The sequence below is a fragment of the Bombina bombina genome, chromosome 8 (genome assembly GCF_027579735.1).
Source record: "Bombina bombina isolate aBomBom1 chromosome 8, aBomBom1.pri, whole genome shotgun sequence".
In the NCBI taxonomy this organism is placed as follows: domain Eukaryota; kingdom Metazoa; phylum Chordata; class Amphibia; order Anura; family Bombinatoridae; genus Bombina; species Bombina bombina.
This window is the reverse complement of record NC_069506.1, coordinates 293,754,127-293,780,159: the sequence shown is the minus strand read 5'-3', so window position 1 is coordinate 293,780,159 and position 26,033 is coordinate 293,754,127. Positions and strand designations below refer to the sequence as shown.

Genomic DNA, 26,033 nt, shown 5'->3' with positions numbered 1-26,033 from the left:
GCTTGGTCAGGCAGGCAGAAGTCGGTACACAGAAGAATAAAACTGATATGGTACTCACAATCCAGGGAAACAAACAAACGGGCCCAGATTCAGATCTCCCGCCGAGATTTAAAGGGCAGGAGCGTAACCGTCATCAGAGGGGTGTGAGAGAAAGCGTCATGTTGCTAAGCAACATGACGTCAGAGACACAGAGGAGTTCCGGGAGCCGCGGCGACACGGCGATGAACGGAAGCGCTCATGACACAGACACTGATTCCCTCGGGGGGGAAGCCGTGATTGCAGGATGACCAATCCGTCATTTCTGGCAAATGAAGAGGCTTGCAACAACCGGGGGAATCGCTGGAGCAGCTGTCAAAATTAAAAGGTAAATATTTTCACAACACGAGTGAAATGTAAATTTTTATGAATTAAAGTGCCCCTGTTTTTAATCTGATTTTTTAAAACCGGCCACTTTATCATCTAAATTTACCTTCACTTTAAGTGCAAAGTTGGTGAAATTCACTTTGATTCTATACCAGACATTTTAGTATTGTTATAGATTTAATACATTGTGTCTTCCATTAATGGTTTGATTTCTGACACAGTGATTTAGCTGTCTTTGCGATAGCGCTGCTTTTATTTTGCCTTGTTTGTTATAATCCTAATATATCGGCTAAACCAATTTCTCCTTCTCGTCCTCGCACCTTTAAAAATCTGAGTGCTGTTGATCGGCTTCAGTTTTCCAAACTTATTCAACATCTCCTCCCTCATCTAATTCTGTATTAACATAATTCTCACCCTTGCAGTGCTCCTGTTTCTCACCCTCCTACCCTTCTAGAAAGTAAATTCCAAATGGGAATAGGGTGCTAAATTCCTCCTGTATTTGTTTGTTAAATGTGTCTTGTCTCTTACAAGTTATGTATCATTGTTTTATATAATCAAACTCAGAATATGTTAATGCTTTATAAATTAAAGTATAATAATAATTTTGTAATTCAGACAGAGCAGACCATTTTAAAAAAAGTTTCCAATTTGCTTCCATTATGAAATTTGCCTCGTTCCCATGATATTCGGTGTTGAAGAGATACGTAGATCTATGAATAAGGGTACTACTGAAACGCGTCAGATGTGAGGGGGTACCTTGCCTCATATCTTTTTTTCACTTACTTCATCTGTAGGTGCATTTTAGTGACTGTGTTTAATATGCTGTCAATATTTTTTTACTTGGATGAATAAAACGGATTTTAGGAGGCGCCGCCGGTCTGGTGCTTTCTTTCTGTTTGCTGTGGATTCCATTTAGGCTTTACCCATAGGGCTCTCCTACTTCGATTTACAGCGGTATCTACTGACCTTTGAACCCGGAAGAGGATGTTTTGGAGGAGCTGATTAACGGCGGTGAAGCGGAGGTGTTTTAACTCACGGATGAAATTTTACTCCCAGTAAGTCTGCTTTTTTACCTTTGGTACTTCCATATTGAATGTGATGCATATTCCATGGAGGGGTTGAAGATTGCTACTAATCAATTTACAAGGCTTTAGAGTTTGCAGTTGCCTTTTTCTCACTTTAGTGTACGGACACGTTTCTTTGTTTGTATTTTAGGAAATAGTGCTCCAGAAATGTGGCGACACCTAAGCATACGTCCTTGCTTTTCCACAAAAGATAGAAAGAGAACTAAGTAGTACATTTATAAAATGACATGCTCTATCTTAATCATGAAAGAAGCATTTTTGGGTTTCATATCCCTTTTAAAGACACTGCTTTTCAGGGATGCATACAATATAGTACAGTATATACATACACTAACCTCTCCCCCTTTAGCATATAAGCAACAAGCCCAGCTGTTTGTAGATCATGAGAGCTGATTTACAACAGTAACTCCTGTAGGGCCCTTTGTCTCATATTACACCTGTTTATAGCACTGCAGAAGCTGTAGAGCTCTTATGATACATTTTGTAATACAATTTGTGAAAATGAGTTATAAAGACTTGATTTTGCCTCTTACCTATAGGCTATAATATTACTATCTGGCCCTTTACAGAAACAGTTTTAACAATTTCGACATTCAGAAGGTTATAAAACTAAACAATAATATTACATAACCGCCATTCATAGAGAATAGTAAGGCGCGCCCCCGCCACATACGCACACCCACCGCTAGGCCGCAGCCTACATTGTCTTTGAGGAAAGCGCCATAGCTCCAAAAACACGCGCTCTAGCAACACGCATGCGCACCACCCGACTCACGAAAGGACTCTACCATCTCATTTAATGGGAGGCGCAGTGTGTCACCTACAGTTTAAAATACATTTTTAAAAATATATAATAGACATTCCCAGAATGTTGACGTTACATATAATTTGACTATATTTATATTATTAGCTAATTTGCTTCGAAAAACAAATATTTAGTTATGACAACACGTACTGACATATTGGATTCCCCTATTTCTGGACAGGAAGTGGTAGCGATCCTGCATTGAAGAACAGTTGACTGGAAGGTGCGAGCGCCATTTTGTGAAGACGTTGAGTGTGACGAGTTGTGTGGAGCAGAACTGCTGTCGTTAGTACATAATATATTATTACACCGGGTTTGTTCGGATCCGCACGTGTTTGTCTCTTATTATCTACATATCAGGTATGTGATGCGCCGGTTGTGCTGTATCGCGCGTACTTGGGGCCTAGTAGTGCGGCCTAGGCATGGCTTTGTCTATCGGTCGCGGTGAATAATGTTATTAGTAACGATTGTTTAGCGGCACCCTCGCAGTTTCTTTTGTTTGCGAAAGTTGCTGCTTGTGGCGCAGGCTGGATAGGCCCCTATAATGGCACCGCTTGATCCAGCAACGGTGAAGGCCTCTTCCCTCCCCCACGTGCGTCATAGGTTGTTCTCGATATATTTCACGTTTTAATAGCGGACACCGTGTAGCCGGCAGTCTGCAGTAAGTAAAACGTGTTGTATAGTTCCGAGTTGCACCGACACCACATCATATTATTGTGTCCCTAATGGCCGCAGTGCACCGGGAAATTCGGGATATGCCTGTACGAGCCATAAATAGAACTATAATTTGTATTTACGAACCCATTGCATAACCTATTTTTTTTAAAGGGACACACAACCAAATTTGTTTAATGATTATGAATTGAGCATGTGATTTTAAATAACTTTATTTCTGTTTAATTTGTTTAGTTCTCTTGGTATCCCTTGTTGAAAAATACCTAGTTAGGCCCATTATCTGCTGGTTGGTGGCCGCACACGCATGCATTCTGCTATTGGCACTCCCTGTGCGTTGCATTACTGCATTTTCAACAAACACCAGGATAATTAAGCAAGTTAAATAGAGCAAACCATTAGAAACAATTTATGTCTATCTGTATAAAGAGAAAATAATGTCCCTTTAAAGTGTGTGGTGGGGGTGTTGTAATGGCTGATCCGCTGGCCTGTATGTATCATTGCACACTCTTGAGTGTTTAATGCCAAGTTCTTCATTTGCGCGACCAATGCCACAAGTTGAGGAACTGTTAATCACTGAGCGAGCATGCTCTCTGATTTCTCTCCACCACTTCAGAGGTGGCAGAGTGTAAGAAGCAGGTCTAATGACCGCTGCTTCTTACATTGCGGGAAACAGGCTTGCATATGCGAACCAGCCCCGCAAGGGCTGTGGAACAGCTCTTGCTGCTTCGTACATGGAACCCTGAATATTTGGCTGTTGAAAGGTTGTTTTCATGTCAAAAATGTAGCTAATTTGTGCAAGTATTCAGTTTATAGTGGAATAAAAAAAAATGTGTGAATGTAAGAATTTTTTTTTTGTAGCTATATAAAAGACATGGAAGTGGAGTATATCAGAGTGGCAGATGATGAAAATGAAGAGCCCATGGAAATTCCCTCTGAAGATGATGGAACAGTGCTGCTTTCCACAGTTACTGCCCAGTTTCCTGGAGCTTGCGGACTGCGCTACAGGAATCCCGTGAATCAGTGTATGAGAGGCGTTCGCCTTGTTGAAGGCATTCTTCACGCCCCTGAAGCTGGCTGGGGGAACCTTGTATATGTTGTCAATTATCCTAAAGGTGAGCATTTCCAGAATGCTTGTGGGTGGGTTAAAATTCAACTTACTTTCTTAAATTGATTTAGGCCAAAATAGGGTGCCATAATCGTACAATTCTTTTTACATTTTACAATTAATGCTAGTTTGTCTCTGTGTTTAACTATTCACTTAACTTCTTTACAAGAGTTATCTATCTTTTTAAACTAAAATGTTTTTGTAGACTAAGGCCTTTACTACCCATTCCCCAGCTTTGCACACCCAACCAACATAGTTAAATTAATATACTTTATCATTAAACCTCAATTTTTGCCTTTTCTAAGCCACTACAGGCAGCCTCTGACTGACACTTATCTCAGTTTCTGCTGGTTCTTGTGAAACCATTATTCTCCATAAATGTTATCTATATGGCAGCCATTAACTAGCACTTTCTGGCTGTACTACAAGATTGTAAAAAGCCTAAATGAGGTGGCCTGCAGGGGCTTATGCAGAGGCAATCTTAGAGGTTATACATGTTATGCAAAACTGGGGAATAGGTAGTAAATGTGCTATCCTGTCCCTTACAAAAGCTTAGCTTCAAAATAAATTCAGAATGTTCAGGTGGGATTAACAAAATGTGCACTGCACATTATTCACAGCTGAGTTTTTTTTTTTTTTCACCTGTTGAATGTTTAAGATTTGCAAAACCTCATTTACACTGTTTGCACTTCACCCAGATAACAAACGGAAGATGGATGAGACCGATGCCTCTTCTGCCGTTAAAATTAAGAGAGCTGTGACCAAAACATCAGATTTGATTGTATTGGGGCTTCCATGGAAGACCACGGAGCAAGATTTAAAGGATTATTTCACAACCTTTGGTGAAGTTATCATGGTCCAGGTATGAGACCACTTTCTTTGTCAACTTGTAACATTTAATCAGACTGATTCAATTTGATTAAAGTGATGGTAAACACAAGTATATTATAATAGGTTTTATATAATCTTACCTCCAATAGCTGAACCACAACGGTTTAAAAAAAAAATAAATATATAGTTTTTTTATTATTATTATTATAACTTTTAATTTTTGTTTCTCATTCTGCTACTGACAAACTGTCAATGCATTCAGATAAAAGGTGGCCTTAGAGGTCTAAGAAATCAGCCTATGAACCGCCTAAGAATACCAAGAGAACAAAGCAAAATTGGTGAAAGTAAATTGGGAAAGTTGTTTAAAATTACATGCCCTATCTGAATCATGAAAGTTTATTTTGTACCAGACTCTCTTTTTAAAAAAAATTTAATTAAAGGTTTTATATATGAATTTACTGATTATGAACAGCCAGAGTTACCATCACTTTATATGCAACCGTCCTATAACATTAAAGTGAAGGTAAACTTTGAATGAAAGGCTTATTTTGTAAAATACTATTAAGAACAGGGGCACTTTCATTCATCAAAGTTTAGAAGGCAGCCGTTTTTTATTAACCTTTTACTTTTTTTTTCACAGCCAGAGCAGCTTCCCCTACCCGGAGATCCTCTCTTCACACGTCATCAATGACTAATCCAGCTTCCTCCAATCATGGCATGGCCTCAGGAAATGACTACCCTGTGGGGAAAGCCGTGATTGGAGTAAGCTGGATTAGTAATGGATGACGTGAAGAGGATCTCTGGGTGGGGGAAGCTGCTCTGGCTGTGCAGAGAGGTAAGTTGTTAATCAAAACGGCTGCTTTGTCAACTTTGAATGAAAGTGCCCCTGTTTTTAATAGTATTTTTAAAAAATGGACTTTCATCAGTTTACCTTCACTTTAAATGTGGTGGTTGGTGTGTGGTTTTATGTACGTTTTTGTTTTTCTCTGCACTACTGTCATTTTCTTACATTTTCTTAGCTGTTTCTTACATGCTAGTTATTAAAAGTGATGCACTTCTGTAGGTAATGTTGCATATAAATGCAATGGGTTCATAAGACGAACTAAATCTGGCACAGGGGTGTGACTACTCTGCAGTTACTGCTAGTTGATTTATGCACCACTCTACTGAATCACATGTTCTTTAGGTGGTTCTTGACTTGCTGTATATTAAACGGTTTCCTTTCTTCACAGGTTAAGAAAGATGCCAAGACAGGACATTCAAAGGGCTTTGGTTTTGTTCGCTTTACAGAATATGAGACACAAATAAAAGTAATGTCTCAACGCCACATGATTGATGGAAGATGGTGTGATTGCAAACTTCCAAATTCAAAGGTATTGGTGCACATAGCTCTATCTTGTTTAAGTAGCATTTGGTGTCAGATTTGTGTGGTTTTCTTTGGGCTTTTGTTAAGAACTTGTTTCTGTCATTAGCAGAGCCCAGATGAACCTATGCGCAGTCGGAAGGTCTTTGTTGGGCGATGCACTGAAGATATGAGTGCTGAAGAATTGAGGCAGTTCTTTAACCAGTATGGCGAGGTGGTAGATGTGTTTATTCCTAAACCCTTCAGAGCATTTGCCTTTGTCACATTTGCAGATGACCAGGTAAGAACAGTAAAGGTATTTTTGAGTCTTAGGTTTAGGTTGACAACAGGACATAACTATTCTGTGGCTTAAAAAAAGGTGTGCCTTAATATGCAAGTTAATATGGTAAAATGGAATGTCGCTCTAACCATGCTTGGCCTCAAAAGTACAGTATACTGAAACTATTTTTTTGCAGGGAAATCAGAACTTTGTCACTCTCTACACACACACTATGTGTGTGTGTATATGTATATATATGTGTGTGTGTGTATGTATATATATATATATATATATATCTATATCTATATATATATCTATATATATATATATATATATATATCTATCAGAATGCCTTAAAAGATGGGTAATGCCTTTACACAACCAACATTGTTACATTAATATACTTTATAACCTATAGTTTCTGAAATGTAAAGCTCTAACTTCCCCACACACTTCTATGGCTATATCTATTTTGGTAGAATGCAAAAGTCCATAGGGATTATCTGCTGAAGCATGCCTAAAAGCTGAACTCGGTTGAAATAAAATGACTAAACACTGATAAGGAAGGGGGGTGTAGTTGTCTGTTCAGACAGCAAGTTTCTGCCTGTTTCTAAGCCACCAAGACAGCCCCATGATGACATGCCTGTTTTTTGCTTTTCGCAACAGGGGAGTGCTAGTTAATGTGAGACATGTAGATTGTGCTTTTGTCCGTGGGTTGTGGCAGGCACTGCACTAATTGGATAAAATGCAAGTCAATAGATAAGTCGCGATCGCGGGGCTGTCAGAAAAGGCTTAGATACAAGGTAATCACAGAGGTAAAAAGTGTATTAATATAACCATGTTGGTTATGCAGAACTGGGGAATGGGTAATGGTTTTAACTATTTTAAACAATACATTCATTTTTTTGTTTTGTGTGTTCCTTTTTAAAGGGATATGAAATCAAATATTTTCCTTACATAGTTCAGAGCACACAATTTAACAACTTTCTAATTTGCTTCTATTCTGTTTCTGGAGCACTATATGGCAGTAGTTTTGCAGGAGTGTTAGATGACAGCATTATTTCCTACCATGTAGTGCTTCAGACACCTACCTGGGTATCATATTAAATATGCTTCGTTCCCATCAATATTCTGTGTTAAGTAAATTGGATTTCTTTCTTATGACAGTGAGGCCACTGGATCATCAATTATTGTTGGGAATATCACTCCTGGCCAGCAGGAGGAGGCAGAGCACCACAGCAAAGCTGTTAAGTATCACTTCCCACAAACCCTAGTCATTCTCTTTTCCTTGGGTGCAAGGAGGAGGTGAACATTTTAGGTGTCTGTACAAGATTCTATAGTTTATTTTGGAAGCCTGAGCAGGTTTGCTTTGATCTTCCCTGTCACGCTGGGTTTAGCTGTACTCCACGTTAGTCTCTTCAGGAGGGCTGTGGTAGCTTTAAAACAGGAAATTGTGGGGAGGGCCTCACTGCATTTTCCTAACAAGTTTGCTGCCCTTCTACTGTATGCCAGAGTAGGCTTACTCTGTTCATAGTTTCATTCACAGGACCCTGTGAGGAGCAGCTTCCTCCCATTCCTGATGCTGTTTCCCTGTTGGACAGAGGGTGCAGGTAAGTGCCATTTATTCTTTTTTTAAGAACCTGGCACCCAAGAGGATTAAGAATAACGACGCACCTTTTTACTGGGACGTATGTCTTCCTGAGACCAGAAAGATTTATTTTTACAGGCTGACAGGGCACTGTGGGACCTAGGTGAGAGACTTTAAGTTTTCTTGGTGGGTCAGTTCAAGAGGGCTATGTATAGTCATTTGGCTTGTGAAACTTTTGCCAAATTGGTAATTTTGCTCCTGCGTTAATAGCAGGCTGCAAATTAATGGATCCATTCTGCTTTTCGTCGATCGGCCCGTAGTCCCTGCGGTGATGTCATAGGGGGTGGGCTTATCTTCCCCAGATACAATGCGTTCTTTCTCTTGGCGCCCTTTCTAACTATTGTGTCTGCGCCTGCCTTCCTTAAAGGGACATTATACACATTTTTTTTTCTTTGCATAAATGTTTTGTAGATTTATATAGCCCATAAAGTTTTGTTTTTTTATGTATAGTTTTGCTTATTTTTAAATAACATTACTCTGATTTTCAGACTCCTCACCGAGCCTCAAAGTTTTGAGAATACTGTCAGCTACCTACTCCAGCTTGCTCCTGTTTGTGTAAAGGGTCTTTTCATATGCAAAAGGGGTAGGGGGGAATGTCTTATTTCCCACTTGTAGTGGGCTTTCCAACTACCTTTTCAACAGAGCTAAATTGAGCTTCTAAGTAAGTGGTTTTTTTTTTTTTTTTTTTTTTTTTTTTTTTTTTTTTACGGTTTGATACTGGATTTTTATATCAGTATCTGTACTTATTCTTTATAGTAGTGTCTATTACATGCAGTTATATGAAACGACTTTCTTTGAGTGTATACTGTCCCTTTAAGCCAGTGTTTTTCAACCAGTGTGCCGTGAGATCCTCAGGTGTGCCACGGCAGACTGACAACAGTGTGACATATTTTTTTAAACTTTGCTTGTTTTTTACTCCCAGTGCAGGGGTAGTTTGTAGGAGGCATGGCATAACAGCACAATACATACAGTATGCGTGTGTTTGTGTGTATGTATGTGTGTGTATATATATATATATATATTATATGCGCTGTATTAGGCTACAATGTGTGATTTTTTTTTTTAAATTTTGGGATGGTGGTGTGCCACAGGATTTTTTAATGTAAAAAAGTGTGCCACGGCAAAAAAAAGGTTAAAAATCACTGCTTTAAGCGACCTACAGCTGTTATGAGTAGAACCGGACTTCTTTTACAGCTTATCGGAGGTCAGGTAGGCACCACAGCATAACGCTGTGGTGTAGGGGTGTCTAGAGGAAATATTATAGCAAATGAATAAACATTCTTTTCCAATTGTGGGTCTTTTTTTTTTTTTTTTTTTTTTCATATTTAGTATAAATTGCAGGGGGCAGAGTCTCTTAGAGACAGCTCTGTTTTTGCAACAAAAATAAAGTTAAACTTTTTTTGTATTCTGTGCAATATATCTGTTGAAACATGTAAAATTTGTCAATGCCCAAGTGGGAACCACTGTTACCTTTTTGTGGTTCCTGTATAGAAAGAACTTTTATTATACAAGGATAGACTGTTCTGAGCCACCAATCTCTCAAGTGGATGCTGTTCAGGCTATGCCACAGTCTTCTCCTCAAATGTCCCAATCTGTACCATCGTCTCATGCAGTGCCCTGTGCTTCCTCTGTTTTTGAAAGCCGAAATTGTGGCCCATGTTTCCTCAGCAGTATCTGAGGCACTAGCGGCCATCCCTGTGCGGCAAGGGAAGCGAAACAGGAAGATTGAGTCAGACTGCGTGGTATGTTATCCATCTCAGGCTATTTAAGTTGCTCCTTCTATGGAAGAGGATACTCTTCCGTAGGAGGTTTTAGCTACCTTGGACAACTCTATACGCCTATCGTTGTCAACCCTAAAGTAAATTAAATATTTTGGTGTTCCAGCTCCTGGGGAGATGTTCTCAGTTCCCGACCAGGCCACAGAGATTACCCAGGAATGGGAGAGGCCAGGGATTCCCCCCCCCCCCCCCTGTTTTTAGAAAAACAAGATGTTGGGAAGGAGCGATTTCTACTTTGGCTAAGAACTACTATCCCTATTGAAGATGGTTGCTCTTTCAAAGATCCCATGGATATAAAGCTGGAGGCATATTTAAAGATGTATACTCATCAAGGGTTACAATGGCAACCAGCGGTGTGCATTGCTACAGTAACCAGTGCGGCAGCTTACTGATTTGATGCCTTGTCTGCGTCATTGCAAGCAGAAACTCCCTAAGAGGAGAATCGGGATAGGATAAAGGCTATAAAGTTAGCAAATTCCTTTATTAAGGATACTTCCTTACAGGTCAAGTTGGGAGCCAAAATATCTGGATTTGCTATATTGGCATATAGAGCCCTATGGCTTAAATCTTGGTCTGCTGTTTCTTTCAAATCTAAGCTTCTGGCAATCCAATACAAGAGAGAGACCTTGTTCGGGTTGGCGAGCGAGATGTCTCAAGGGTACAAGTTAGAGTTCAAAACCTTTCCTCCCAGAGGAAGGTTCCACCTCAAGATTATCTGTAGACCAGACAAAAAGAGGCGTTGTTGAAATGTGCAGGATCTTTCCCTCTTGGGAGTGTTAGTGCCAGGGTCTCAGGTTGTACTCGAACCTGTTTGTGGTAACCAAAAAAGAGGGAACTTTCAGACCCATTCTAGATCTAAATTTACTAAAGTTCCTCAGAGTACCGTCCTTCAAGATAGACTATTCGCTCCATTCTGACACTGATCCAGGAGGGTCAATATGACAACCATAGACCTGATGGATGCGTACTTAAACGTCCCCATTCACAGGGATCATCACAAATATGGTTTGCCTATCTAGACAAACGTTTTAAATTTGTAGGGCTTTCATTTGTCCTTGTCACAGCTCCCAGAATTTTCTCAAAGGTCTTGGTAGCTCTATTGGCAGTGATTTGGTTGAGGAGTTGCAGTGGCACCATATCTGGACGACATTCTGTTTCAGGCGCCATCCTTTCAACTAGCAGATTCCCATACAAAGACCTTACTGGTGTTAGTTTCCACAGAGGATCAATATGGGAAAGTTCTCTGGTTCCGGCTACAAGAGTGACCACCTTAGGAACCAAGGGTGAACTCAGAGTTCCTTAGCCATGAAGGAGGTGGCACGGATCATCCAGTTGGAGGAGGCTCATAATTACACTCTATCTGCCGTCCACATTCCAGGAGTGGACAATTGGGAAGCAGATTTTCTGAGCAGACACTTTCCACCCTGGGGAGTGGGAACTCCATCCAGAAGTCTTCTCTAGGTTAACAACCAAATGGGGGTTACCAGAATTTGATCTCATGGCGTCTTGTCAGAACACCAAGGTATGTTTTGAGGTTGAGAGACCCTCTAGCCTTCCTAAGGTTGTTTCTGACAAATATTAATCGGGAAATTGTTTTTTGTTCCTCTGCCCTCATCCTTCCTCTCTCAAGGAGTGGTTGTTAAACATCTTAGATGTTGTGAGGGCTCTTAAATTCTATTTGCAGGCTACGAAGGACTTTTGTCAGTCTTTTTGGCTTTGTTTTTCTGGAAAACTTCAGGTGGTCGTCTTAGCACACTTTTTCTAAATTCTAGGCTTTTGCCTCAGCTGAGGCTTCTTTTGGGAGAGAGGTTCTACAAGCAGTGGTGCCTTCTGTTTAGGTTATATGTCTTGTCCCTTTTTATCTGTGTCCTCTAGCTTGGGTATTGATTCCCAACAGTAATTGATGATCCCGTGGACTCACTGTCATAAGAAAGAAAACAATGTATGCTTACTTGATTTATTTATTTCTTGACATGGTGAGTCCACGGCCCTCCCTGTTTTTTCAGACAGTTTTGTTTATATAAACCTCTGTACCTTGTGTTGCTTCCTTTCTCTCCTTTTCCTTCGGTCGAATGACGGGTTTGTGGGAAGGGAAGTGATACTTAAGAGCTTTGCTGTGGTGCTCGTTGCCGCCTCCTGCTGGCCAGGAGTGATATTCCCAACAGTAATTGATGATCCTGTGGACTCACTGTGTCAAGAGTAATACATTTCAGGAAAGAATACTTTTTTTTTTTTTTTTTGCTTAGAATCATGCTTAGCTAACTAATGCTTAGCTTAGTTCAGAAAACTCCAATTTTAATTACATTAATGTGTACTTTAAAGGGCAATGTACATTTAAAAGAAACATATATTTTTTTTTGCCTCTTGAAAACAAAGATGGTGGTAAAGTGTAGATTAGAAGAAATCACTTCTGATGGGGGAAGCGGGTGGAAGAATAAAAATTCAAAATAGCTAGACCCCAGTCCATGTTTGATAGTCTTTTCAGTAAAGGCCATGTTTGAACAAACGCTACGAGCCACTAATCATGGCAGGCAACATGGTCTGGTATCAGATGTTTACTAAATTGAGGGTAATTTTAGTTGTTGGTTGTTTTTGTGGTTTTTTTTTTCTTTAAGGACTAGGTTTGTGGCTTTGCTTAACTTGTCCAGTTGAAGATTCTAACAAACCCTTTTTCTGTTGTAGGTTGCACAGTCTCTCTGTGGTGAAGACTTAATCATTAAAGGAATCAGTGTACATGTATCTACAGCAGAGCCCAAGCATAACAATATCAGGCAGTTAGATAGGGCTGGTGGAAGATTTGGTGGCCCAGGGTTTGGGAATCCACCACCATATCCTCCCAGCAATCCTAGAGGTGGTGCTGGGCTTAGCAATAACCAAGGTGCTAACATGGGGAGTGGGGGAGGTGGAATGAATTTTGGTGCATTTAACATCAATCCAGCAATGATGGCAGCAGCACAGGCAGCCTTGCAGAGCAGCTGGGGCATGATGGGTATGTTGGCTAGCCAGCAGAACCAGACTGGCCCTCAGGGAAGCACTCAGCCCCAAGCAAATCCGCCAAGGGATCAACAACCACAAAGCTTTGGTACAGCGAATAACACTTATGGCTCAAATTCAGGTGCAATTGGTTGGGGATCTCCTAATGCAGGGACTGGCACTGGAGGGTTCAATGGGGGTTTCAGTTCAAGCATGGATTCAAAGTCCTCTGGTTGGGGCATGTAGACTGTACAGGTAGCTGGGTAATTACACATTTCCTAATGTTATGGTAAGTATGTTGTAAAATGCATATACAGAATCTTTCCAAAAGGTTTTCTTTTTGACATGCAGGATGTTTAGCAGATTTTATAACTATGTACAACTGTCAGAACAGGTTAAAAGTACTGTTAATGCTGCAGGTTAAAGATAACTAGTGCTCATCAGCTGACATTGTCCAAATGTTTTAAGCCCACAAATAATATAATTTTTTTTTTTTCTTTAAAATTGATGTAAATAGCACCAGTTCTGTTTAGAGCAGCATTCCTTCCCTTATCTTTTTGTGTTTTTTTCACTGCTCACCTGACCTCTGCTCCTCACCTTGTGTCTTTCTGGAACCTGCACTTGTATGCAGTGCTGTTAATTTCCTGGCCAGGATCTATTTTGCCTACGTTGCCCATCAAGATGTCTTCGCTACTCAAGAAATCTTAAGACGGTGGGTGATCCCTTTTTATCCACTTTATTTCATGGAAGTCGTACCAACGCTTTGCAAGCACGTCTGTGAGGTGGATACAAGAAAGCTGTTTGAACTGTGCGATGGATTGTTAGTACCACAGAATGAGAGGCTTTGGTATGAGCGAGCGCAAGAGCGCGTGCAGAGACCTGGTAGTGCATTATGGATTCATAAAAGTTGGCAATGTGTCTCTCAACCCAGTGGCAATGGTGAGCGTGTGCAGAGAGCAGTGGGAGCAAGTAACGTACGAATGTTTCTTGCATTCAAAGGACTTCAGTTCATTTGGAAGGCTGGGGCTTTTCTGCCTCTATTTAAATGTTTGAAATCAATTTTGTAAATGTTTTTTCTTTTTTTATTTTTCCCCTTAATTTGTCTATTGCTATGAATGCTGTATGATGTGTGCAATTTTTTGTTATTGAAATGTGAGTCAATGTGAACTGCATTTGATGGGGGTGGGTGGTGAACGTACTGGAGTGATGTGAAACTCTCCTCTGCTTCCCAGGAGTGTTGGGGTGTTTTGGTCTGTAAGTAATAACAAGAATGTTGTTTGCTGCAGTCAGGTGTTCTGTGTTTGGATGCTTTTTACAAGACCTGTCAATGTAGAACATTCTTAAATAAAAACTTAAAATAAGATTGTGGGATTTTTCTTATTTCAATAGTTATAAGTGTTATGAACCCCAAGGCAGAACATATGAGATGTCATCACAGACTGTATGCAGGAACGGTTGGTGCTTTCTCTCTGCTGCACTGAGCTTGACAGTGCAGCGACATTCTGTACTTGAATGTTCTTAACAGCAAAGCAGCAGCACTTTCATCACTGGCTTTGTGAATAATGCACCCACCACTTTAATTACTACAACTTCTTTAATTTACGCCAGTATTTTCTTTTACAAGATATGACGAGTCCACGGATTTCATCATGCAATATCGGCTCCTGGTCAGCAGGAGGCGGCAAAGAGCTCCACAGCAGAGCTGCATATATAGCCCCCCAGTCATTCTCTTTGCCTGTTTTAGTGATAGGATTGAGGTATTAGTTTAGATTATTCAATAAAGTGTTTTTTATGTTTATATGGTACCAAAGTGTACTATTTTACTGCTGGGAAGCTGCTGGAAGGACCAGTTAAAGGAAGTTGTGAGATTTTAGTCTCACTACGCCTCCCATATTGGTGCTGCCTGGACTTAGTGAATTTTTCCTAAGACCTTTCTTTCTTCACAGGACCTCAGGAGAAGTGGATCTCTTAACACTGAGGAGTTGCTTATGAATAAGGATTCTCACAGCGCTCACACCGTATTCCTACTAGCTCCTGGGTACAAAAGGGTACCTAGCTAGCCCTTAGATAGAAGTGATATAATGTAAAAGACCTAGGAGCTCCTAACAAAGGCCGAGGAAGTAAAATCAACTGATAAAGCTAAATGTAAACTGTTAAATAAGAGATGAAATAAATAGGTAAAATAATCGGTCTGTGACGAGGAGTTGCTTGCTGTTCCTCAGCATGGAGGTAGGTACAGTCTTTTTATTTTTTTATTTCTGGAGCTCTATTGCTTATTCTCAGAAAAGGACTGTGCTATCCTATTATATTTTAACAGGATCAATGTTTGTAGGCTTCTAAATAGGGCTGGCTATACTAGTGGGCGGAATGTCATTTATTGTAGAAGCAGATGACAGCCCACATACGTTTTAAAGGTTTTCCCTGACAGTCCGGTATCGGTTGCAATGACCGTAAGCGCTGGGAAGTTATTGTACCGCTCAAATGCGAGTACATATACGGGCATAAACTTTTTATTAGTGATTTTTGGGCTGACGCTGGGGAAATGTATTATGGTGTGTTTCACTGTATATTTGTTTTGCAGTACATGGCATTCGCCATTTCTGAGCTTCCCGGGTTTCATGTTTATGCCCACGATGGGCGGGGCTTGTCCTCGCATGCTCTTAGCGCAGTTATGCATAGATCAAGCTCGGGCAACTTGAAGGCAGTATTCTGGTGCAGCTACTAGGTCCGCTTGTCATCTGCAAGCGGTCCTAGTCACGCTGTTGGAGGATAGCAGTGGTCATGGAGGCAGGTAGGAACCGCTGCGGAGAGGTGACTGGGGTATTAGCAGGGCCCACGATAAGGGTGCTATAGCATACTTCGAGCCGCTCCTAATTGAGGCTAAATTAATTTAATATTTGGTTTCTCTGTAAACGTTTAAGATTGAGACAGTTCACTGAATTTTTTTTTTGCTAAATCGATTGTTTCATCAGTGATTTGACCATGCTTGCACTTCAAATCTGTTAATATGGAGGACATTGAAAACGTTACATGTCCTATGTGTTTAGATGCTATTGTGGAATCCCCTGGTACATTGTGCCCCACATGCATTGAAAGGGCTTTAGAATGTAAGGAGCAAATTTTCTTTAAGAATTTTAATAGATATCGCCAATGATGGTTCTAAGACTCGGGGTATGCCACAGTTTTCTCCCCAAGCGCCACAGCCTTTAACGCCCGCGCAAACAACGCCATGCTCTTCTACGGCATCTATTTTTTCACTTTGCAAGATATGGCTGCCGTTATGTCATCCACTCTTACAGAAGTTTTGTCTAAATTGTCTGTGTTGCAGGACAGAAACCCATGCGGTCCCTGCGACTTCTGATGCTTTGACTATCTCAGATATGCCTTCCCAGGGATCTGATTTTGGGGGGTTGGGAGCTTCTGTCTGAGGGGGAACTTTCTGACTCGGGAAGTGCATTACCTCAGACGTCATGTCCTTCAGATTTAAGCTTCAACATCTCTGCCTTTTGCTTCGGGAGGTTTTAGCGACTCTGGACGATTGTGATTCTATTGTGGTGCTGCTAGAGAAATTGTGTAAGATGGACAAATACTTAGAGGTTCCTTCTTATTCGGATGTTTTTCCGATTCCTAAGAGAATTTTGGAAATTGTTACGTGGGAATGGGTATCCAATTCTCACCCTCTCCTAATTTTAAGAAAATCTTTCCTATAGCTGACTCTGTAAGGGATTATTGGCAAACAAATCCTAAGGTGGAGGGAGCTATTTCTACCCTGGCTAAGCGTACGACTATCCCCATTGAGGATAGTTGTGCTTTCGAAGACCCCATGGATAAGAAGTTGGAAGGTCTTCTAAAGAAGCTATTTGTTCATCAAGGTTTTCTATTACAACCGACGGCCTGCATTGTACCGCTTTTGGTTTGACGCCTTAGAAGAGACCCTTAAGCTGGCCAATTCTTTTGTTACGGATTTTCCATTTTAGCACGCAGAGCCTTATGGTTAAAATCTTGGTCTGCGGATGTGTCTTCTAAATCTAAGCTTTTGGTTATCCCTTTGAAAGGAAAGACCCTATTCTGGCCTGAATTGAAAGATAATTTCTGACATTACGGGAGGTAAGGGTCACCTCCTCCCTCAAGATGTCATCTAAACAAAGGAGACAGTAATTTTCGTTCCTTTCGAAACTTCAAAGGAGTCATTTCTTCCTCTGCCGCTAAACAGGATGGGAACTTGGCACGGGCCAAGCCTGTCTGGAGACCCAATCAGGCTTGGAACAAGGGTAAACAACCCAAGAAGCATGCTGCTGCTCCCAAGACAGCATGAAGGGGCGGCTCCGATCCGGGACCGAATCTACTAGGGGGGCGACTTTCCCTTTGTTCAGGTTTGGACAAGAGATGTTCAGGATCCCTGGACACTTTTGTGGTTCCTAAAAAAGAGGGAACGTTCAGACCCATTTTAGATCTCAAGTCTAAACAAGTTTCTCAGAGTCCCATCCTTCAAGATGGAGACGATTCTGACAATTCTTTCATTGATCCAGGAGGGTCAATATATGACTACAGTGGACTTAAAGGTTGCTTATCTTCACATTCCTATCCAGAGATCACCAGTTTCTAAGGTTTGCCTTCCTGGACAAACATTTTCATTTTGTGGCTCTTCCCTTTTGGGTTGACCACGGCACCCAGGATCTTCACTAGCGGTTCTCAGACTGCGGGGCATTGCAGTGGCGCCTTATCTGGACGATATTCTAATCCAGACGTCTTACCAACTGACAAGGTCTCATACCGACCTGGTTCTGTCCTTTCTAAGGACTCATTGGTGGAAGGTGAATCTAGAAAAGAGTTCACTAATTCCACAGACAAGGGTTCCTTTCCTGGGAACTCTAATAGATTCCGTATCCATGAAAATCTTGACGGAAGTCAGAAAGTTAAAAATTCTGAATACAAGCCGAACCCTTCAGTCCAATCCTCTGCCATCAGTGCATGGAGGTAATTGGATTGATGGTTGCGGCGATGGACATCATTCAGTTTGCTCGTTTTCATCTCAGGCCTCTACAACTGAGCATGCTCAGACAGTGGAATGGAGATTATATACAAATTTGTCTCCTCGGATCTGGGTCAAGAGACTCTTCTTTGGTGGTTGTTGCAGGATCATCTGTCCCAAGGGACGTGCTTCCGCAGACCCTCATGAGTGATAGTGACAACGGACGCCAGTCTACTAGGATGGGGTGCAGTCTGGAATTCCCTGAGGGCTTAGGGTGTGTGGATTCGGTCGGAGTCTCTACTTCCCATCAATATTCTGGAGTTGAGCAATATTCAATGCGCTTCAAGCTTGGCCTCAGTTGGCTTTGGCCAAATTCATCCAATTTCAGTCAGACAACATCACGACTGGCTTACATCAATCAGGGAGGAACAAGGAGTTCATTAGCGATGACAGAAGTATCCAAGATAATTCAATGGACGGAGGCTTACTCTTATCTGTCAGCAATCTACATCCCAGGGGTGGACAACTGGGAGGCAGATTTTTTGAGCAGACAGACCATTCATCCGGGGGAATGGGAACTCCATCCAGAGGTCTTTGCCACCCTGATTCTCAGGTGGGGCAGACTGGAATTGGATCTGATGGCGTCTCGTCAGAATGCCAAACTCCCAAGATCTGGGTCCAGGGATCCTCAGGCCGAGCTGATAGATGCCTTGGCAGTTCAACCTAGTTTAAGTGTTTGCACCGTTTGCTCTCCTTCCCTGGGTGATTGTACGGATCAAACAGGGGAGGGCATCGGTGTTTCTAATCGCTCCTGGGTGGCCTCGCAGGACTTGGTATGCCACTTCCATTGAGGCAGGACATTCTCATTCAGGGACCCTTCCATCATCAGAATCTAATTTCTCTGCAGCTGACTGCTTGGAGATTGAACGCTTGATTTTATCTAAGCGGGGCTTCTCTGATGCGGTCATAGATACCTTGATTCAGGCACGCAAGCCTGTTACTAGAAAGATTTACCATAATATATAGTGTAAATATCTTTATTGGTGTGAATCCAAGGCCTACTAATGGAGTAGGGGTTACGATTCCCAGGATTTTCTTTTCTCCAAGAAGGATTGGAGAAAGGGTTATCAGCTAGTTCCTTAAAGGGACAGATTTCTGCTTTGTCTATTTTATTACCCAAGCGTCTGACAGATGTTAAATCTTTTTGTCAGGCCCTGACTAGAATCCGGCCTGTGTTTAGACCAATTGCTCCTCCGTGGAGTTTGAATTTAGTTCTTAAAGTTCTTCAAGGGGTTCCATTTGAACCCATGCATTCCATAGATATTAAGTTATTATCTTGGAAAGTTTTTTATTTTTGGTTGCTATTTCTTCTGCTCACAGAGTTTCTGAGCTTTCGGCTTTACAATGTGATTCTCATCTTATTTTCCATGCTAAGGTGGTGTTACGAACCAACCCTGGTTTTCTTCCTAAGGTTGTTTCTAATAAGAATATTAATCCTGAAATTGTTGTTCCTTCCTTGTGTCCTAACCCTTCTAAGAAGGAGTGTCTGTTACGTAATTTGGACGTAGTCCGTGCCTTGAAGTTCTACTTGCAGGCGACTAAGGATTTTCGTCAAACATCTTCATTATTTGTTGTTTTTGCTTGGAAACGAAGGGGTCAGAAAGGTACGGCTACCTCTTTCTTTTTGGCTGAAGAGTATCATCCGTGTTGCATATGAGACTACTGGACAGCAGCCTTCAGAACGAATTACGGCTCATTCTACTCGGGCTGTGGCTTCCACATGGGCATTTAAACATGATGCTTCTGTTGAACTGATTTGCAACTTGGTTGTCTCTTCATACTTTTTCAAATTTGATACTTTTGCTTCATCTGAGGCTGTTTTTGGGAGACAGGTTCTTCAAGCAGTGGTGCCTTCCTTTTAGGTTTCTGTCATGTCCCTCCCTTTTCATCCGTGACCTATAGCTTTTGTTATTGTATCCCATAAGTAAGGTTAAAATCTGTGGACTCGTTTTTATCATCCCTCTTTAGTACAACAGTACATTACTGGTGTACACAAAGGCAGAGCTGCATCAACCCTCAGCCCCCCTCTCAGCAATCCTGTTCAAGGGAATTATTCTTCCACCTTTGGTGGGATACCTCCAGCCCTGGTGTAGCTAGCAATGTGTCCATCCCCAGCCTCCCCTCTGGGTCCCCTAAAGTTTCACACAGTACCCCAGTTGGTGCAGGGCCCTCTACTGTCCCTTCCAGGTTGTAGGTGTTGTCTTCTGGGGCGTACTGACAAAGCATCCGGCCCAAATCATCACCCAGCAAAACATTAACAGGGGTTTCCGCTGAAATCTCCACCTCCTGCAAACCTTTTCCCACAACCCAATCAAGGTACACTCGTGCCACAGGCACTGAGGGGGCAAACTCCCCCAATTCCTTGAATAGATACAGTCCTCCCTAGTATAATGTTCTCCAGCTTCACCATTTCTGGATGCACCAAGGTAACCGAAGCTCCACTATCCCTGAGTCCTGTTGCCACCTGGTCACCACAGATACCTTCTGTAGGTTATCTCTCCGCTTTTGCCTTGGGAACCCACCCTCAAATAAAACAGATGCTGGTCCCCCAGCCACATTCCCACCCTCAGGCTTCTTCTCTGGGCATGTGAAATTCAGATGCCCCATCTAATTACAAGTAAAGCATTGGCGGGTATCCCCCTGTCCTGGTGTGGCCCCTGCCCCTCTGGCTGTAGATGAGATGGTCTCACTGCTGCCTTGTTTGCGCTTTTACACCACTTAGGAGACACAGCTTGAACAGGTGCCTGCCTTCCTGCAGGTGCCCTATTGTTGGCATAATCATTGGACAGATCTGCAGCTGTTTTGGGCTTTCTGTCCAGAATCCATTCTCTGGCATCAGGACTCCTTGTTTGCAGGAACTGCTCCAAAATCATGAAATCCTCATGAGTGAGGACTTTTAGGCCGCCAGTTCATTGCTTAAAAGTAACCCTTAGCTGTGTAACATACTCCGTGTAGCTGTCACCTGCACTCCAAAAATTTTTACTGCAGAATTCCGGAGTGAGGTTAAAACTTTTCAATAAGGCTGTTTTTATGGCCTCATAGTCCTTGTCATCCTCCACTGGAAGTGAAGCAAATACATCCAGTGCTTTACCCTTCAGGTAAGGAGCTAAATAGCGAACCCATTGCTCTGGGGCAGCTGATACTGCTTGCATACCTTCTCAAAGCCCCTCAGAAAGACATCCAAGTCAGTTGCGTTTTCTAACATTGGAAAATACTTCAGACGGGGCCTCTCTGTTGCTGGTTCATTGATTTGGGGAGATAGGCTGGTTCTGTTCATCTGCATAACCTCCTGCTCATGTCTCTGTTAAGCATCCTTTTCCTTTCTCTTTCTGCAGCCTCTCTTATCTTCTCCTCTTGATACTTGAGGATCAATTCTATTCATAGTTTGGGTTCAGCATTCCCCAAGTACCTGAGTGCTGTTTGTAAATCAGACTCCTTTGCCCTCAGAGGGGTAACAGCAGTAGGTATCATCTCCTGGGTCACTGGTTCTACAGTAACTCTTTCCATGTCCGTTTCCTGCTTTGCTGAAATGTCATCTGCCTGCTGCAGTTCTTGGACCAACTGTTCCTTTGTTTTGCCAAAAGTTGCAATAGTTTTCTCCGGACAAAGCAGCTCCAGGGACTCTTTAGACATTTTCCTATATGCTTTCATAATGAGAGTAGCAAGAAACAAACAAGAGGAAGGGGAAAAGAACTGCTACTTTGCACTGTATGTCTCTGTAATTAAGCAATGAGTTTTGTCTTTGGGAAATTACACCAAAACATGTAATTTCTTTTAGTACTATACAAATGGCACTAAACAACTCTAAATGTCCCCACCACTGCCAGGCAGTTTGTAACGAATCAAACCTTTCCATTGTCACAATAGAGAGGTGTGGACATGAAGGGGGATAATAGCACACAGCTCTGATTCCCTTACCCTTGTAACTCTACAAAAGGACCTTAAAATAGACACCCCATTAACTACCAAATCCTGTCCACACCGGACAATTTCTGCCACCACCAAAACTCTGAAATTAAAGGAGCGTTTTGGAACCCCCAACAACTCACACAATTCAACAATTAGGTAACAAGCCTTTCACCTTGTCTCAAAAAAGTGTTTATTCAGATGACAGAATGAGATATTTATGTGTTTAATAAAAATATAAATGCAGGTTATACAGTGCAAAATGACTTTCAACATAACATACAGTTGCAAAGTTACAATTCTCTAAAAAGAAAATGGGACATGAAAAGAATATACACACAATATCCAACTTATTACCAAGTTCCTTTAGATATGTGGAGAACTGCCGTTCATAATGTTAGCTGCTTGGGATCCCAGGGAAGTTCTAACCAAAAGTCTTTCTGTTACACACACTTAAACTAAACTTTATTTGTCTTGTCAAGGACATCGCACTATAATTTATGACGAGGTTAGCCGTGGTTCACAGTATCGGTCTCCAAGAGGAGGGTTTGAAACTTTCACATTCCTACACACACTTTACACAAAGAGCATTTCACATTAAACCTGTGACAGGCTAAGGAGGGGGTCTTAGCTACAAAGAAAAAGCAATTCACATAACCCTTTCCAGGCTGAGAGCACACTACCACCTCTGCTGGGTAGCCACTCCAGGTACATGACAATTTTCTTCCTACAGATCTCCGTTTTTTCTTGCAAACTAAAAGGTGGAGAGGTTGTGACAAAATATGCAAAATACTTAATACACTAATAGAAAAACACATGCATATAAAAATATAGGCGTTTGTAAGATGCTATATGCATAAAGCAGCACAAGGAGTTTATTTTTTTGATACAGGATTTAATTTTAAAGTGGTCTCCCTTTCCAACAAGTTCCATTACTTTTCATGGGATGATACATCTTGCCATTCGCAGAGACTTTTAAGATAATTCCACCAGGGCAGCCCCTGTGAGGGTTGGAGTGAAAAAAACACATCAGAGCTGGAGAAGTTTTGAAAATCGTCCCCTTAGTCTACTGGAAGTTGGAATCAGAGCGTGTATAAGTAGCATCCACTTATTAGATTTTTAAAGGCTGAGGAGGGATTTCTATGATTTGAGAAGATGCTGTCGTGTAATGTACCATTGGTAATCTTGAAAGCATATCCACATTAGTATGATCACAGTGGCGTCAATATTTATTGGATTATTTGTAAACATCTTGCTAAAGTAAATACTGCTTAACGGGGCACTGAACCCAAATTTTTTCTTTTGTGATTCCGGTAGAGCATGCAATTTTAAGCAACTATCTAAATTACTCCTATTAGCAATTTTTCTTTGTTCTCTTGCTATCTTTATTTGAAAAAGAATGCATCTAAGTTTTTTGTTTCAGTACTCTGGACAGCATTTTTTTTTATTGGTGGATGAATTTATCCACCAATCAGCAAGGACAATCCAGGTTGTTCACCAAAAATGGGCCGGCATCTAAACTTACATTCTTGCAGTTCAAATAAAGATACCAAGAGAATTAAGAAAATTTGATAATAGGAGTAAATTAGAAAGTTGCTGAAAATGTCACGCTCTATCTGAATCGCAAAAGAAAAAATTTGGGTACAGTGTCCCTTTAAGTCAAGCTGCTGTTGTCTTGGAGATACTCTTCTGATGGTGTAGAATGGACGAAAGTGGTTTATGATCCGTGATCGGAGTAAAAGGTCTGATATATATATATATATATATAACAAAATTTATGCTTACCTGATAAATGTATTTCTTTCCGGATATGGAGAGTCCACAACGTCATTTAATTACTAGTGGGAATATCACTCCTGGCCAGCAGGAGGAGTCAGAAAGCACCACAGCAAAGCAGTTAAAGGGACAGTACACTGTAAAATTGTTTTTTCATAAATGTATTTTAAATGACTTGTTATACCAACTGCAGAGTATAAAATATTTGAGAAATTGCATTTTCGGGTTTATTTGTATATCTGAAGTAGCTGGTTTTGTGCTTTGAAACCACAGCCTATTACAATGGGTTGAGCTTCAGGTAATATCAGATCTCATTATGTTATCACTTTTATGTACACAGACTTGCTTCCTTATCTTATATTTGTCTGGAAAACTAAAGCTCAATACATAGAGAGAACATAGTTAAGTAATAAAATTATCATTTTATTACTTAACTATCATGCCCCCACTGAGGGTGTAATCTCTTCTGCTGGATGTGTTTACTTAGGCTTGTTAATAGCATATACGCCAGTATCAAAACTTTCAGTATAGGTTGGGAAACCACAAGCTAAATTAGCTATTTCAAATGCTGAAATATGAGTAAAGGATCTACTTGCAACCAATTTAATACACTCTAGCAGGTAAAAAGCAAAGTCCAGAAAGGGAACAGCATATGGGAGTAAAGAATGTGCATGGTAGACCTAGGGCGCTGCCAAGCCCTAATACACATGAACAAAGATAAGCAGGGTCTCCAGCACTTTATCAAACAGACTTTATTTGAACACAAATAGCGACGTTTCGGTGTCACAGCACCTTATTCATGCTTGGTCATGCATGAATAAGGTGCTGTGACACCGAAACGTCGCTATTTGTGTTAAAATAAAGTCTGTTTGATAAAGTGCTGGAGACCCTGCTTATCTTTGTTTAGCAGGTAAAAAGGATCATTGGGAATAATTTAAAGGGGAGAAAGTTTTTGGGTGAACTGTCCCTTTAAGTGTCACTCCCCTACCCATAATCCCCAGTCATTTGACCGAAGGGAAATGGAAAAAGGAATAACACAAATGTGTAGAGGTACATTTTATTGATCCGAATTACATTGATCAATAGTTGCAATCTACATTTGATAGATACGTTTGATAGTTCGATCGATTTGATAGATAAATAAATAGATTTGAAATATATATAATTTCCCTTACAGAGTATAACAATAAGACATGCGGTCTGTGAGTGACCCGTGGTGTGTTAAGTAGTACTATTCTTAGCAGTTTACTACAACATGTTACTCCCCCTATCGGGGGAGGTCTATATGGCCTTCATTTTTGGAACTGGGAGATGGAAGAAGATGATTGGTCTGTCCTCCTACTTCAAATTTGTCAAAAACACAAGTGGCTGTCTCAAAACAGTCCGGACACTAGATAGATAGATATACATAGATTGATAGATAGAATTGATAGAAGAGAGATAGATTTGTTAGTTATATAATTACCCTGACGAAGTATAATAATTAAACATGCGGTCTGGGACCCATGGTAATTAGGTTGTGTTAAGTAGTACTATTCTTAGCACTTTCAGCCCTGTAACTCTCCCTATCGTGGGAGGTCTATATGGCCTGCATGATTACCCTGACAAAGTATAACAACAAGACACGCGGTGTTGGACCCATGGTAACTAGCTTGTGTTAATTAGTACTTTTCTTAGCACTTTAATCCCTGTTACCCCCCCCCCCCCTTTCGGGAGAGGTCTATATGGCCTGCCTGATTACCCTGACAAAGTATAACAACAAAACATCTGGTCTGGGACCCATGGTAACTAGGTTGTGTTAAGTAGTACTATTCTTAGAACTGTAATCCGTTACTCCCCCTATCAAGGGAGGTCTATATGGCCTGCATGATTACCCTGACAAAGTATAATAAGAAAACATGCGGTCATGGACCCATGGTAACTAGGTTGTGTTAAGTAGTACTATTCTTTGCACTTTAACCCCTGTTACTCCCCCTATCGGGGGAGGTCTATATGGCGTGCCTGATTATCCTGGCAAAATATAACAACAAGACATGCGGTCTGTGAACCACTGTTAACTAGGTTGTGTTGATTGTTACTATTCTTAGCACTTTAATCCCTGTTCCTCCCCCTATCGGGGGCGGTCTATATGGCCTGGCTGATTATCCTGGCAAAATCTAATAACAAGACATGCGGTCTGGGAACCACTGTTAATGTAAACTAGGTTGTGTTAAGTTGTACTAGTCTTTGCACTTTAACCCCTGTTACTTCCCCTATCAAGGGCGGTCTATATGGCCTGCATGATTACCCTGACAAAGTATAACAACAAAATATGCGGTCTGGGACCCATGGTGGTACTGGTATAACTAGGTTTTCTTAAGTATTACTATTCTTTGCAGTTTAATCCCTGTGATTGGTCTGTCCTCCTACTTCAAATTTGTCCAAAACACAAGTG

The 26,033-nt window shown here is 41.2% G+C and overlaps 1 protein-coding gene across 2 annotated transcripts; it reads left to right on the top strand.

Moving 5' to 3' along the window:
* Positions 1 to 2,475: 2,475 nt before the first annotated feature.
* Positions 2,476 to 14,246, top strand: TARDBP (TAR DNA binding protein). 2 transcript variants are annotated; one of them, XM_053691473.1, is made up of 6 exons: positions 2,476 to 2,613; positions 3,787 to 4,040; positions 4,732 to 4,895; positions 6,097 to 6,237; positions 6,340 to 6,507; positions 12,595 to 14,246. In XM_053691473.1, the coding sequence occupies exons 2-6, from the start codon at positions 3,800 to 3,802 to the stop codon at positions 13,129 to 13,131; spliced, it is 1,251 nt and encodes a 416-aa protein (XP_053547448.1). In that variant the 5' UTR covers positions 2,476 to 2,613; positions 3,787 to 3,799; the 3' UTR covers positions 13,132 to 14,246. The 2 variants fall into 2 exon arrangements, with proteins under 2 accessions (XP_053547448.1, XP_053547447.1); XM_053691472.1 differs by having other exon boundaries at positions 6,337 to 6,507.
* Positions 14,247 to 26,033: the final 11,787 nt, after the last annotated feature.

Bases quoted from the DNA above. Each gene is read 5' to 3' on its own strand.
- TARDBP (XM_053691472.1), top strand. From the start codon at position 3,800: ATGGAAGTGGAGTATATCAGAGTGGCAGATGATGAAAATGAAGAGCCC. The intron at 4,041-4,731 runs GTGAGCATTTCC...CACTTCACCCAG, and splicing joins TGTTGTCAATTATCCTAAAG to ATAACAAACGGAAGATGGAT. The intron at 6,238-6,336 runs GTATTGGTGCAC...TTCTGTCATTAG, and splicing joins GCAAACTTCCAAATTCAAAG to CAGAGCCCAGATGAACCTAT.